Source organism: Chlamydotis macqueenii, chromosome 5, assembly GCF_036417535.1.
Source record: "Chlamydotis macqueenii isolate bChlMac1 chromosome 5, bChlMac1.mat, whole genome shotgun sequence".
Taxonomy (NCBI): Eukaryota; Metazoa; Chordata; class Aves; order Otidiformes; family Otididae; genus Chlamydotis; species Chlamydotis macqueenii.
The window spans coordinates 60,198,823-60,214,108 of NC_141560.1; the positions used below are offsets into that span (position 1 = coordinate 60,198,823).

The window sequence follows — 15,286 nt, forward strand, 5'->3', positions numbered from 1 at the left end:
CATGCAGATATGCTTTTGTACCAAAAATATTTTTTGTGGGTAATGGTAGTAAACTACATCAGCTTTCACAACAAAAAAGGAGTTAGTAACATTCATATGTTAAAACACAGCACATGACTTTCAGAACATAACAAACTTTTAAAGTAATATAGGTACCTTCATGAATTAAATTGTAAAATAAATTTTTATTTGAAGAAAATAGTGATGTATAATTGTTTCTGAGGCTTGCTTTTTTAATTAGCAAGAGAATAGATTTTATATGCAAATACACTGGGTAAATACTTTCCGGTACCAACACAGCAAGTTACAGAAACCATACTGGGAGAGAGTCCTACCAGCTAATTTTATTGGCTAAGTCAGAAAGCTGAAAAATAGCCTAATGATTTAGACATCAGGGTAGAAAGCCAAAAGAGAGAGACTCCTTCAAAAGGTGCTCTCTTCCCATGGGCTATAGAAAGAACCTAGGAAGACTTGTGTTATCTGGCAGAGCTTCTGGGACAGTTCTGAAAGCCCACTTCTGGCTACCATTGCTGGAAGTCTTTCCGGAACTGATGAATACATATGCAGCCATGAGAAGATGAATTTCTGAGTGGAATACAAATAGTTTCAAGGTCACTGGTTGAACACTTCTACTGTAGACATATATTTTCTCAGAATAAGTTGCTTAAATGGATACATCATGTGGTATGTGTGTTGTCATCTTTATTTTCAATTACTCACCTCCTGCAAAGCGAATACATTCTGTTCAGTGCAGTTATTCTTAAGTATTCTGTTTTTGAGCGAGAAGAGTTACTACTGATGGTCCCTAGTCCCAAACGTTGATAGTCTCTGAAACAGGCCCTTTCTACTAATTGCTCCATTGTTGATTTTTCTGATGCTTTTAGGGTACCACTTGTGTGCAACTCGCTGTCATCTGAAACTGAAGTTAAAAAAATCTTTAAGAGTTTGCTATTGGGGAGGCCAGCCATTACACAGAAAACAATGCTATTTTCTTCTGAGCAAAATATTAGTTTGTCTTATTGTCAGTGACAAATGACAAGAACTAATAGATACAAGCCACAGTTTATAGAAATTATAAGCAATAAAGTAATATTTGAGCCAGAAAATCTGAATATATTGCACAGTTACCTACTGCACTTGTGACTGGCATGGCTGACAACTTGGAAAAACTTGGAAAAAGTTATCTCATATATCTACCTGAACTGAACTGAAGGCAGGTAATCTTTCTTTCAACAGTTTATTCTTTCAACAATTTATGAAAATCTGTTAAACTCACAACTGCTATACAAAGATGTACGCAAGACAATAATGAAAAATGTGCACATAAATTCACTAAACATCCAAGATAAAATGGACCTTGCAATTCTTTTAAATGATCTTTAAAAGACATAACAATCTTTTTAAGGCTTGGTTCAAATAAAAAAATGTTTCTGTGTCATAATTTCACAACAGATGATGGTTGGTTTCTTAATGCTGCAGTTCAATGTCGAACAGCAGCTTTATTCAGCTGTGCGTGTTAGCTGCATTTTCCAAAGCAGAAAAACCTTTAACCATGAGAGATAAAAGCATGTCACAAGTTCAAAACACACTGAAATTCAAGTCAAGCAAGGTCTTTGCACAAAACCTGCCACCTGCCTGTTACTGACACTTCCAATTATTTCCAAATACTTCTGAAAACAGATTTATTATTCACGGCATGTATCAGTTACTTGCTACACACAATATGTGCATATGAGGGGAAGCAGTTCTTCATGAATGAGACACTGAAAAGTATATAAGTATTTAAATTTAACACAGAACTTTATAAAACTGGAAATTAAAATTATTTAAAAAATAGTAATTATTATACAATCAAAATTTTACTGGCAGCAGACAACATTCAGAATTTACAGGAGTAGAATGCATACACTTTTTTTTTTTGGTGTATCATAGCATAAAAGCTAAATTAATAATTTTATTGCCCTTGCAGCTCATCAAACAAAAATAACAATTCTCTATTTGACCTAAATAATAAAGAATTTAATGCTGTGGATATCTCCTCTTTTTTCCGTGTTTTCATATTTGCCATAGTAAGAAAGAAGCTACAAAACATTTACAAGTATAAAGTGCCCTAACGAGAAACAAATTAAATGAGTTTTAGAAATATTATTTTTCAGCATATAGACACTTGGCATTTAACAGTTTTGAATGGAAAGCGGTAACTGATTCAGATAAGACGAGGGTGCATTTTTTGAAATATTTTTTTCTAAATGCATTTTTCTCTCATGAAAGCAGGTATATTGGTGATCAAAATTTGCAAAACATTTTCCTGTGCATAAAAAGGTAGAGATTACAAGAGCTCACAGCAGTGTCCTTAACCTGAAGGGGGAGATTAAGATGTTTTGCTGTCTCAAGTTTAAAATGGATTTAAAAAAAAATTGATTTTGAAAAGAAGAGGAATAATCCCTCTATTTTACTGTTCCTGAGATATGACTGTTTGTAAAAATGGGTTTTACAGTCTCTTATTTTATGGAACACACCACTATGATCACCTGTTGGAAACAGAACTTAGTAGTGATGAGATTCTTAACTCTGAAAACGAAAAGATGGGGAGAAACTGGAGGGAAATTAGGTGTTCATTAGCAACAACTTATAATTAGACTATGGTGTCCAGTTTTGGAAATCACATTGCAAGTTATATGTAGACCAGCTAAAGAGGACTGAGAAAAGAGCAATGAAGATGATCAGAAGTCTATCAAGTCTAATAAACAAAGAAGTGAAAGAATTTCAGATATTTAATATCCAGAAAAGAACAGAGTGGAGAAATATCACAATAGTCCATAAATACATTAAGCACAGCAATCAGAATGATGGGAATCATCTCTTCTATATGTATCTGGTGTCAGAATAAGAAGTGTAGGATTTAAATTGTGACAACGAAATGTTTAGGCCTGAATATCAGAAAGTTGCTTGGTTTTTTCCAGCATTAAGGATGGTTAAAACATTAGTACAAATTACCTAGAGTTGTGGAACCTTCATCTTTGAAAGCTTCTAAGAAAAAGTTAGGCAAACATCTATGAGGAACAGATTAGGTACACTGATCTTGCCTTGGGGCGGAGAGACGGAGTAGATGATCTCTTGAAGTTCCTTTCAACCCTATCTTTAAGATTTCTTTTTTAAGACAATGCATCACAATGCTGCAGACAGTACCCATTTGTTTCATTGCTGGTATAGCTGCATAGTTTAATAAACTTCCGTTTTAGAGACTTGCAAACAAAAAGTCATTCACTGCAATCAATATAAAACAAATTGCACTGATTAAATAGGAAATTTCCTATGGCTATTTGTACTCTTTCTGAAGCAAAGAGTTACTACTGTGACAGCTGACTATATCTGAGGTGTCAGTGCAGTGTCAGACTTTGATCACATTACACATTACACATTTTCAGTCAAAATATCTGGAAAACAGCAGGCAGGAAGCCTCACAATTTATATTTTTATATTTTTGCTAGTGGAGGAAAAAAGTGACTATCACTAATGTGTATATAACATCTGTGTTCATGGATGAATGTAGTTGTTCTGTATATCAGCAACACAAAAATGCTTAAAATTTATTAATTGTCAAGAGTAGTATGAATACACAGGTATGATTGTGCTTAGTGTCTCTGGGTAAAGGACACAAAATCACCCCAAAATCACACAGGTACAGCCTCTAGAATTGCTCCTGACCCAAAGAATATGCAACATCAGAATGCATACTAATAGCACATAGGGAAGATGCTGAAAGTTCAATTAAGAATGTAATTTTTCAACACTGTAAAGACATTCTGTACTTTGTAATCCTTTCTTTTTGCCTTTTTGTCCACCACTTTTATGTGGAATGAAGTAAGAGAATAGATAATTTTAGCTTTCCTGGAATAGCTTTCTGCCATTTTGGAGAGAACAGAGACAGTGCAGTAACACAGTCCTGCTTCATACCACGTTTATATATCTCCTCATAAGTTACACAAGTTACTTTGCTCACTGACCAAATATTCAAAAGGAAAGTTTGGCTTGTTTGATGTTTTGGAGAAATTATTAGTGTTTGATAAACACTTCATTTTCTGAAATGTTTGGTTTTTTGTTTTTTAAAAGAAAGAATGGTATGACAGAACAATACCTGTTTATGTACAGGAGAATCTGGTTCCCTCTAGTGGTTTATTATAAATTAGCACTGGTCCAGATAAGCTTATACTGACAGCAGCACATGGTAGGAAAAGAAGTATTTGGAAGAAAGTCAAGCTCCACACCATCACATGAACTATACAAAGTGCCCAAATCACTATCTACCTTCTGTCTCCAAATCCTTCAACCCAAATTTGGAAAAAAGGTATTTTCATTAGTAATGACTTCTGCTGCTGCTTTCAGAAATCATTTGTCACTTTCACATCAACAAAAGTCTCCTATAGTATTTGCTCTTTCTTGAATCCTCCAACTACTGCTTTCTCATCATAGACTAACTGCAGATGTCATGATATCTAAAGATAAACAGAAGCTGCAGCAAGCTTCTGTGCTGTTCCACCTACCGTCTTATGATATAAAAAATGATTAAAAAGATACTATATGCCAATAGTTTGATAATTAAAAATAATAATTCATTATTTTGCTTTACCACTGAATGCAGTCAACTTCCTCTTTTGCCTCATCATCACAAAAGAAAACACTTACCAAATGTGTATATTTGAAACCTTTCTCTTTCATGTCTGGGAACACTCTGCAATTCCTTCTTGAAGACATTTCTTATTCAATATGTTGGAATGGAAGCATAATAGGATAGACTTATCAACTAATATGGAAAAAAAGTTTTACTATTACCAGAGATATCATCATCCTCATTCCAGCCTGGGCGATTCCCTCTTTCTTCCACTATTGTGCCTGTCTTCTTCTTTAATAAATACTGGCGTCCAATTGTCATCTTCCCAGCACGTTTTGCTCCTTTCACAATGCTTTTTGAGAAGGTACTATAAATTCATAGCAATAAAAATATTTAGAAATATGCATATGATTCTCCCCAATAGCATGTACAGAATTTAATGATGAACTCATTTAGCCAAATAAAATGTATTTCATAATTTTTCATGTAATATGATGACAAAAATTGTAATCTCCAGAAAAGTTACTTCCTGCATCAATTTTTAAACACCAATTTTATTGAGATAAATTTGTGTCTATTATGTCTAATGGTAATGAATAAGCAGCCATCATCTTTCTTTAGGTATTTGTGTTTTGCTAGCAACGTGATAAATCTACAAAGTTGACAAAGTAAAAACAGGAAAGATAGAAGTTGCCTTAAAGCTTTAGGATTCCATGACTAACTTGGGATTCTATCTTCCTGTGGCAACAACACAATAATCAACAGAGAATCACAGGAACTACCACTCTAGAAAAGACTAATGATCCATCTAATCTAGTAAAAAATAACGTATAATATAAACCTCAAAAAAGGACCCAAAGCTCAAACTCTAGATTAAAAAACACTAGGACAATTGTACAGACTGTAGTAAAGGTAAAATTACTTCTAACCCACATTAGGTTATTAATCTATAAAGTAACACACAACAAATCTGATTTTTTTTGTTGGCATAGTTTGCATATCTGAAGATGCTACTTACAATACTTGTCTTTTAAAATGTAATGAGATGCTTGTTCAGACTCACTGCAGCCAGAAATTTGAATAAATAATGTGCTCCTATACCAAATCAACATGTATATCATGGAATCTACCTTTTATTCAGGAAATATAAAAACACGCAGAACAGCAATCAGTTATTTTGACTTTCCTGAAAACTGCTTGAATGATCTGCATTTCTGCAAAGCTGTCAGATTGTTCAATGTATTTGACTAATACTAAACAAGAACATGAGTAATAAATGAAGAAGAATGACTATACCGGAATGAAGTGTTCTTTTCTTTTTGTTTCGGTAAAATTATCTGTGGTGCTGTTTGCCCAGCTGCAAATGCAAAAGTGCTGAAGACAGACTGAGGATAACGGAACTTCATTAACTGTTTCTTAAATATTTCCACCACTTCAGGACTTACTTCTTCATCAAATGCTACTTTAATTAACTGCATATTAAAGACATGACAAGTTAGAAACTGAAAAAAAATTACAGAATTAAAGACATTAAAAGATCCTAAAATACATTAGCAAAATTCCCATGCTTATGCAGTATTATGCCCATCAGAAAATACAAATATTTGTACATATATCTTATCGATTTTGAGGGATATTACACAGCTTATTAATTTTTTATTCAATTTTTATATTTATGTCCCAAGTTATTTTCACTAAGAAGCATCTGGAATTCTCATAATATCAAACACAAAATATTTTGGTAAATCCAAGTAGTAGTGCTGGCACAAAGATGTCTCCAGCAGTTCAAATACTAGTCACATGGGATAGCTTAGCCTGGAAGCATCCTGCCAGCTCTGCCCATATACTGGAAACTAAGGTTAGTAATGCACTTCAAAGACTCTCATCAAACCAACAATTCCAGCATTCATATGTCATAACCATTATATTTCCATTACTTAGTCATTCTAATTCTTGCCTCACCTTGCAAAGTATAGAAAGCTGCTAATAATAAAGATATCATAGTGAAATTTGATCTTTAAAAAAGCACTAACCTGTTCAATGCTGATCCATCCACCGCACTAAAAAAGGTTTTTGAAAAAAAAAAAAAAAAATCCTATCCCATATCTCATCACCCTCACCGAAAAGGATGACATTCAGCAATTTGGGGCCAGGAGGGGGAGGAAGGAGGAAGAAAAAAAAAAATAGAGAGAGAAAATAGAGAATCCATAAAATGGCCCAAAAGAACTTTAAGAATGTGGAAAAAGGAAACAAAGAAATATCTTAGAGCTTTATTTCTGAGCACATACCTATACACCTTTTGAATGTCTTTTGTTTGCCATCTAGAAGGTGGACTTCATAAGTCCTTTTTAAATTTCACTTGTTTCGTAAATACTTTCCAAATGACTAATAACTCTGTTGTTCTAGGACCTCCTTGAAAGGAGCTCTTGCATCTTTAGGGGTTACACTGATCTGAAGTTTTAAAGACATTAAACGGCATAACTGCAGCCAAAACCTTCTGAAAGTCAGAATTAATAAACAAAGAGGAGGGGCTATTTCATACTGCATTGAACTCTAGCTGTTACAAAGGGAACAGAAAATAAACTGTTGATTGTTTTTTTTCTCATAACCTAATACAAAACTACGCTAATCTAAAGCAAAGACGATGTTTGACCAGAATCCAGCACTAAAAACACTGAGCTGTGACTGTATTTAGCACATCATTGAAACATGCTAACTATTCTGGCAAAAAGATTTCTGGAAAATAAAAGTCTTCATGAAGTCCTCTCAAAAGTCCACAAGAACAACTGTCTCTCGGTTTTTTACTCACTTGTATTCCTAATCTTACGCTTTCAAATAGGATATTGAAGGATGATTAGCTAAATAATGTCCATTATTCTAAGGAACTACTAAAATGCTGATGATCTATTTTATTATGTTTTCAAATGTCAGAGTTGTTGTTCTCAATGAAAATATACTTCTGCAGTCAGTCAACCCAAGAAAATATTTCATATGCTTAGTTACTGCAATCTACTTTCAGTCCAGGATATAAAATTCCTTGCTTCAACTTTCCATCTCTTAGGGTTTGATCACAGTTAAGATGACCACCAAGAAGAAACATTTAGGGAAGACTTCAGAGACTTCATGATTCCTAATTCTTAGAAGTCCATCTCTGTCAATTGCTCTGCAGTACATGCTTCTGCTGAACACAGTGAGAGAGATCTTGCATACAGGAAAATATCACGATCTGTGCAAGTCATACAGAGGCTCCTTGTTTCTGGCCAGTGGTGGCTACCCTAAAGATTCCTGTAAGTGCAGCTTCCATGTGGGATATACCATGATTTTCTGTCATGGATTTTTACAGAAAGCTGGTAAAGTGAGAAGTCTTGAGAAGAAAGCAATGTTTGTTGCTTTCCCATATTCATTCCACGTAGCTGGAGGAGAGGGAAAACATGTTTCCACTGGCCTGCCTAGGCTTACTCACATTAAGAGATTTTGGACCCAAAATAGGCCTTTACTGGATCCAAAATAGAATGGTGAGGAAAGGAGTGAAAGAAATCAATTACAAAAAGGTGACCCTCTGTAAATATCATCTGGGCCAAGAAACACCATGCCTTCTATGAGGACTGCATTCTTTATTGACCTTACAGGGCAGAAAACTGAACTCTGCACAAATACGAGGACAAACTGCTGCTCCTAAGTATTCTGAGCTGACTGTGTTGCCACATAAACTTTTACAAAACTTCCTTTTACCTGAAAGGTAGCTGAAGTGATCTGCAGTCCCTCCTGCATACTCTGCTGCAGCTGGTTCTGTATAGTGATTTTCTTCTCCTTTGTAAGAGATGCAATAGGAAAGCTCCGGATCACCGTCTGCTCTCCAACTGAGGACCATAAAATGGCGTTTACAGATACTCATTAGATCACAGAATCAGATCTGGTTTAGTCATAGTGTATTTTGAATAGATAGGAATGAGTAAGTACAAAGGAATATGAAAATAACAGTACAGGTAACAGTACAGGCAAAATAACCGAGAAGTTGGTAAATTCCTAAAGTATTATTTGTAATCTGAATTTCTGCTTAATTTCAGCTGCGATAATTACAAAAAATATTCTCATTTCTTCTGAGTTTTTCTACATGATGGAAATGCATCCCTAAAATCTAGGTTGGTAGGCAGTGATGAAACAGTTTCAAGGTTATTCAAATTTCATACTGCATTATAGAACTTGTGAATACTGAACAGTATACACATATGACCATGAACTTTCTACAATAAATACACACTTCTGAATCACAATCTGCTTAGAAATGGCAGATGTCAAAATATGTAATTTATCATTTAGAAGAGCTATTCCCATAACCTAGTAAAAAGAATACTGAATTTATAATAATCATTTTAGGGAGAATACTAATTCATGAATAATTTAACATACTTCCAGTGACTGAAAAAAACTGTTTAATGAAAAGCAAGTTGTAGTGGAAGCTATAGATCTCACACAGTATATATTTTCTCTCTTAGTGATGAAGCAGCTTACTGCTCTGTAAAGCAGCATTATTAGACTAACTTTACAGATGGAACTGAGATATAAAGATACTAAGCATTCTGTCCATTTGAAAGTCTATGGAAATTACTGAAGTATGGTCAGGAACATTGTTACTTTCTGTCTCCAACTTTAGGTAGTCCACAAAAGCCCATAATACCATGTGACAGTCTACTGAAGTTTCCTCTAAGTACATATTATGATTTTATATTACATAAATTACTGAAGACAGCACTCTAAATATCCAATATGCAGGAATAACTGAACATTTAGCATCTAATGCCTCATCTGGAGAAGTGAGTTCTAGTTAAGTTAAATGCAAAATCAAAATCAATCATTGTCATATCTAGTGATAAAAACCTATATTAAGAGATTATTCTCATCTGATAAACATGAAAAATTATACTATGAGGTACATACATTTTGATATTGATGCCTGAATAGGTGGATAGGCCACCTCAAAGTCTCACCTATCCGAAGGACCACAGTTATCACTGTTTAATTTTACTTACCTAGTTGATCATGGGGAGTGCCTTTAAATATAATTCTGTAAGTGGTAAGGAACAAAGCTCCTTCAGCAGGGAGGATGTGAGGACCTCCAAGCAGTCCTCCTGTAGCTTCCTCTCTGCCATCAGGATCCAGTAGAACACGAAGACCTTCACAAACAAATTCTTCTCCTGGCAGTAAAGCTGGTCGTAGAATTTTGGGCTGATGCAAATAAATGAAAGTATAAGTGTCATGGCGATAGCAGTGTTATACCACAATGTAGTTACAAGATTTGTCTTACAAAGCTTAAAAAAAGAATTGTTATGAGAGTGAGTCCAAAGAAGGGAGATGGAGTTTGGACTCAACTGAGAGAAATGGGAGCCCCCAACATAAGAAGGACATGGACCAGTTGGAGAAAGTCCAGAGGAGGGCCATGAAGATGATAAAAGCGCTGGAGCACCCTTCCTATGAGGACAGGCTGAGAGAGTTGGGGCTGTTCAGCCTGGAGAAGAGGAGGCTCTGGGGAGACCAGATAGCGGTCTTCCAGTACCTCAAGGGGCCCTACAAGAAAGACGGGGAGAGGCTGTTCAGTAGGGCCTGTTGTGACAGGACGAGTGGTAATGGTTTTAAAATAGAGGGAGGCAGATTTAGATTGGAAATTAGGAAAAAATTTTTTACAATGAGGGTTGTAGAACACTGGAACAGGTTTCCCAGAGAGGTGGTGGAAGCCCCATCCCTGGAAATGTTCAAGGCCAGGCTGGATGAGGCTCTGAGCAACCTGATCTAGTTGGGGATGTCCCTGCTCCTTGCAGGGGGGTTGGACTAGATGACCTTTGAAGGTCCCTTCCAACTCTAACCATTCTATGATTCTATGATTCAAAAAACAGTGGGTATGCAACAGTCTGTTTATGATAAGAAGTTCGGCTCTACTGGTTTCAGAAGTTCGTATTTCATTAGACCTAAGACAAGGACTTTATTTATCACTGGTGGAAATTTTCTTTCAGTGTTTTGATATTTCCTCCTAACATTATGAGAGGGAGAAAAGATTACTAAATTACATGATTCTGATACTTGTAAAGAATACAAATTTGTTTCATAATACTTGCCTTCTGTATTGGTGGAAGTCGCCTACTCTCCCGATGGACAGCCTCCAGGGTCTCTATGTGCATTGCAACAATGCCTGGAAAGTAGTAATACCATAAACGAAGTCTCACATAATAAGAAAAAGAAAGTTGCAATCTAATTAAGACTGATATTCTGAAATTCTCGAATTTAAACACCAAGGGAATAATTATTTGAGATTCAACAGCAATTATAGTTTAGAAAAGAAATCTAACCTTCTACGTTCACTAAAAGTAACTGAAACGAAAAAGTGCACTTCTTTCACTAGGAAAAAAAAAAGAAAAAAGAAAGATTACAAACTACTTTTTGTAACAATTCTTACCTGGTATCATGCAATGAAGACCCTTGATGTGATCCTGTGTAACTCCGCTCTCTGTGCAAACCTTGTCAATAAATCTGGTGATGAAGCGTACAACCGCATTTGCAACATCATTGTTCTCAGAGTCCTCAAATCCACTTTCAGTGTCATAACTCTCTGCAACACTGCCTGCAATACTATAGAAATAAATAAAAGAAATTTCGAGTGTGAAAAATTCAGCTGGTGATGCACATATGATACCTGGCTAGACACAGACAAGCTGTGGTTTTTTTTTTTTCTAGTTACAGTACATAAACCTTGCTAAAAGCATATCGTGATACCACAATTACATAGTATTTTCACTGTCATCAACACTGTCAGAACTGCATGGATGATGACACAGGAGAACTTTCCTTCCATGAGTCCAGTGTAGACAGGCCCATAAGAGAAAAAGCTCCTTGAAAGGGAGCTCTATGTCTTCTCTTCATAGAGTCAATATTTTTTGCAACTCATGGTAAACAAATATCCAGTTACATAGAGAAAGATACATTAAATGAATATTTTGGTTGCAGAGCAAAGCACTCCAAAGCTAAAAAGACCATAAGAAATTTTTTTTTTTGTGCATCAGATACAAAATGCAAGCGAGTCAGTGGGAGATACACTTTGAACATCTAAAAATGCTTCCCATAATAATAATAATAATAATAAGGGTCAGATTCATACATTGCAACATAGACCACAACCTGTCTACTGACCATGTCCTAATGCCTGAATTAGCAAAAATGAGTAGCCATGGAGATTTTGATACTGATAGCCTGCCTATCTTTTACTTGATGTCAGTGTTCTCACATAGTGTTCTACAATTTTATCAGGTGGGAATTCTGATGGATCATAGGTGATAATGAAGACAATAAATAGAAAGGCAGGAAAGCTTGTTATGAAATGTCCTGGATTTGCATGCTAGCAAATGCAACTGGGGTTATAGTTCTCCTGCCTCCTTAGTAATTTAACCTTCACAACAGTGCTTCAGCCCTTTTGTTTTCTGTGACCTCAGTGCCTTTCCTCCTTCCAGCTGTTGGACAGAATTTACTATTTTATGGAGCTATACAAATGCTTTCTTGATTTTAGGTTCATACACTGTTTTTTTCAAGTTATATAAAAACTAACAGTAGTTTTTGGGCTGCTGTTTTCTTCCCCATCATATCTTATGTTTGTCTTCAACATTTGCATTACTAGATGAAAAATTCTTACTGCGAGAATAAATTTTTTATGTTCATTTAAATGGTGGTAAATTACTCCATATTAAGTTCTGTTATTTAAGAGGAATCATGTTAGACTTCTGCTCTCCTTAATTAATGAACTTGAAAAGAAGAGAAGATACTGAAATAATCTGGTATTCAGAGTAAGTCCTGAAAACTAAGAAGCTTCTAAAAACTGTAGTCTCTCCTGACTGATTACCACTGAACTTGTGTACCCACCTGTTTGTGACAATACTGTTGCTTCCACTCTCCCAGTCACCTGCAGCCGATGTTCTCAGTAACTTGTTCTTACTTGTATCCAGTGGTACTAGCAGGTAGACCATGAGGTTAGCAAAATGAATTGCCTGACTAAAAACTGTACTTTCCTCATTCTGAACTAGTTCCTGCTGCATTTGTTTATTAAGAGTTGGCCATAATCGCAACTGCTCAGCAGCTATGTCCATTGCTGTCTTATCCTGGTCTGGACCTACAGAATTTTTCTCCTAGAAGACACAGAAAGAAATAATAAAGCTATAACTAAAAAAAACCAACGTTTAGTCAAAATTTTGTTTATTAAATTGTTTATTAAACTTCAGTTATTTAAACTATATATTAATTTAAAAAGAAAAAGCAAATAAGTACACTCAATAGAGTTTTAGGAGAGTTATGATTATAGTAACTGAGCTTTGAAGGTAGTTTACTGGAATATGCAAGTAGCACAATGTGGACAGATCTAAATAACATAATTTTGTCCCGATTTTTTTAATGCTAAATGATCTTCCATGTTTCTCCAGAGCGGTTTACTGATTTTAATATAGCTGGTCTCCTTAGCTTATATACTTGCTCACATAAGAGCAAGTATAAATCAGTTTGAGAAATAACATGTAGCTCATTGCTTGATGCAGGTGATATTGTCCAAATTCCTAGGATGTTCGGTGAGACAAGCTTTTATATAAATAGTTTCAAGACAAGCTGAAACATCAATGGTTTTATGTATTGGAGTCCAATAGTCCAATTCTAGCATTTGCTTGAAGCAAACTAGGTAGATGGCACACAGTCAAATTATATTGAAGCCTGAGGAAATTAGAATAAAGGAATCTCGCAGCCAATATTAGTGACCTAATGTCTGATCTTAAAGGACTAGGTATTTTGCAAAGGTTTTTTTTTCTATATAAACACATGTGAAGGTTAAAGTAGACCATAGAATCACAGAATCATTAGGGTTGGAAGGGATCTTTAAAGGTCATCTAGCCGAACCCCCCTGCAAGGAGCAGGGACATCTCCAACCACATCAGGTTGCTCAGAGCCCCGTTCAACCTGGCCTTGAACGTTTCCAGGGATGGGGCATCCACCACCTCTCTGGGAAACCTGTTCCAGTGTTCTACAACCCTCATTGTAAAAAATTTTTTCCTAATATCTAATCTGAATCTATCTCCCTCTATTTTGAAACCAGTACTCCTAGCCCTGTCACAACAGGCCCTACTGAACAGTCTCTCCTCATCTCTCCTATAGGCCCCCTTTAGGTACTGGAAGGCCACTATAAGGTCTCCCCAGAGCCTCCTCTTCTCCAGGCTGAACAGTCCCAACACTCTCAGCCTGTCCTCATACGAGAGGTGCTCCAGCCCTCCTATCATCTATGTGGCCCTCCTCTGGACCCGCTCCAACTGGTCCATGTGCTTCTTATGTTGGGGGCTGTAGGTGGGGTCTCACGAGAGCAGAGTAGAGGGGCAGAATCACCTCCCTCAACCTACTGGCCATGCTCCTCTTGATGCAACCCAGGATGCAGTTGGCCTTCTGGGCTGCAAGGGCGCATTGCTGGCTCATGTTCAGCTTTTCATCTACCAGCACCCCCAAGTCCTTCTCCTCAGGGTTGGTCTCGATCCATTCTCCACTCAGCCTGGGATTGCCATGACTCAGCTGCAGGACCTTGTACTTGGCCTGGTTGAACTTCATGAGGTTGGCAGGGGGCCACCTCTCCAGCCTGTCCAGGTCCATCTGGATGGCATCCCTCCCCTCCAGCATATCAACGGCACCACAAAGCTTGGTGTTGTTGGCGAACTTGCTGAGGGTGCACTCTATACCCCATGTCACTGACAAAAATGTTAAACAGGGCTGGGCCAAACACAAACCCCTGAGGAACACCACTCATCACTGGTCTCCACTTGGACATTGAGCCGTTGACCACCACTCTCTGAGTGCGGCCATCCAGCCAATTCCTTATCCACTGAGTAGTCCGTTCGTCAAACTCATGCCTCTCCAGTTTAGGGAGAAGGATGTTGTGCAGGACACTGTCAAAAGTATGGAAAATTATACAAAGAATGGTTGTTTGAAAAATCATAAGAACAACATCAAATTATAATGCTTTGCATATAATTTTTTTATTTTTGATGTTATTGTATGAAAGAAAATTATGTAAAATTGGAGAAACAATAACTTAGCTTTCTGTAACTTAGGAGACAATGTAAATGTGCATAAAAATACTACTTTGATATTTACTTTAATATATTCTCCTACCTTTTGTCTCAACTGTACTACATAGTTGTCATCTTTGGCTGTAAGGTAGAGGGAGCGAACTTGATTTTGCACGTTGCTATAAAAGGTCGTTTCCCAAAACTGTTGGTTAGTCCAGATAGGATGGTCTTGCACACAGGTGTAAGCAAACTGACTAACTCCAGGTGCTAATTTCTGAAAGTAAAAAATGTGCAAAATTGACAAATTAGTCCTATTATTTAATTTCCTTTAAAGGTGTTCTGGTTTTGTTTGGTGAGGGGGGGCCCAAAGTGGTAGATTCTGTAGGAAACTGCTAGAAGTTGCTCCCCTTTGTTCAGTGGACTCGGATGGGCCTAGGGTGGACCCGCTGCTGGCCAAGGCAGAGCCAATTGGTAGCAGAATGTCCTGTGATAATGCCTCTGTGATAATGTACTTAAGAGGGGGAAAACAGGAGGGGAAAAAAAAAAAAAAAGGGAGAAGACATGAAGCAGCTGAGCAGGGGCAGAGAGGGGGAGGTGCAAG

The 15,286-nt window shown here is 36.6% G+C and overlaps 1 protein-coding gene across 13 annotated transcripts in view; it reads right to left on the reverse strand.

Moving 5' to 3' along the window:
• The window catches only part of SBF2 (SET binding factor 2), a 297,451-nt gene that overhangs the window by 46,639 nt on the left and 235,526 nt on the right, over window positions 1–15,286 (reverse strand). For all 13 annotated transcript variants that reach the window (XM_086750152.1, XM_086750151.1, XM_086750159.1 and 10 more), the window contains 9 exons: window positions 14,789–14,959; window positions 12,515–12,777; window positions 11,061–11,233; window positions 10,723–10,796; window positions 9,643–9,838; window positions 8,345–8,472; window positions 5,909–6,084; window positions 4,834–4,979; window positions 721–919 (listed from right to left, as the gene is read on the reverse strand). In XM_086750152.1, coding sequence (XP_086606278.1) covers window positions 721–919; window positions 4,834–4,979; window positions 5,909–6,084; window positions 8,345–8,472; window positions 9,643–9,838; window positions 10,723–10,796; window positions 11,061–11,233; window positions 12,515–12,777; window positions 14,789–14,959 — 1,526 coding nt within the window. The remainder of the gene's footprint in view (window positions 1–720; window positions 920–4,833; window positions 4,980–5,908; window positions 6,085–8,344; window positions 8,473–9,642; window positions 9,839–10,722; window positions 10,797–11,060; window positions 11,234–12,514; window positions 12,778–14,788; window positions 14,960–15,286) is intronic.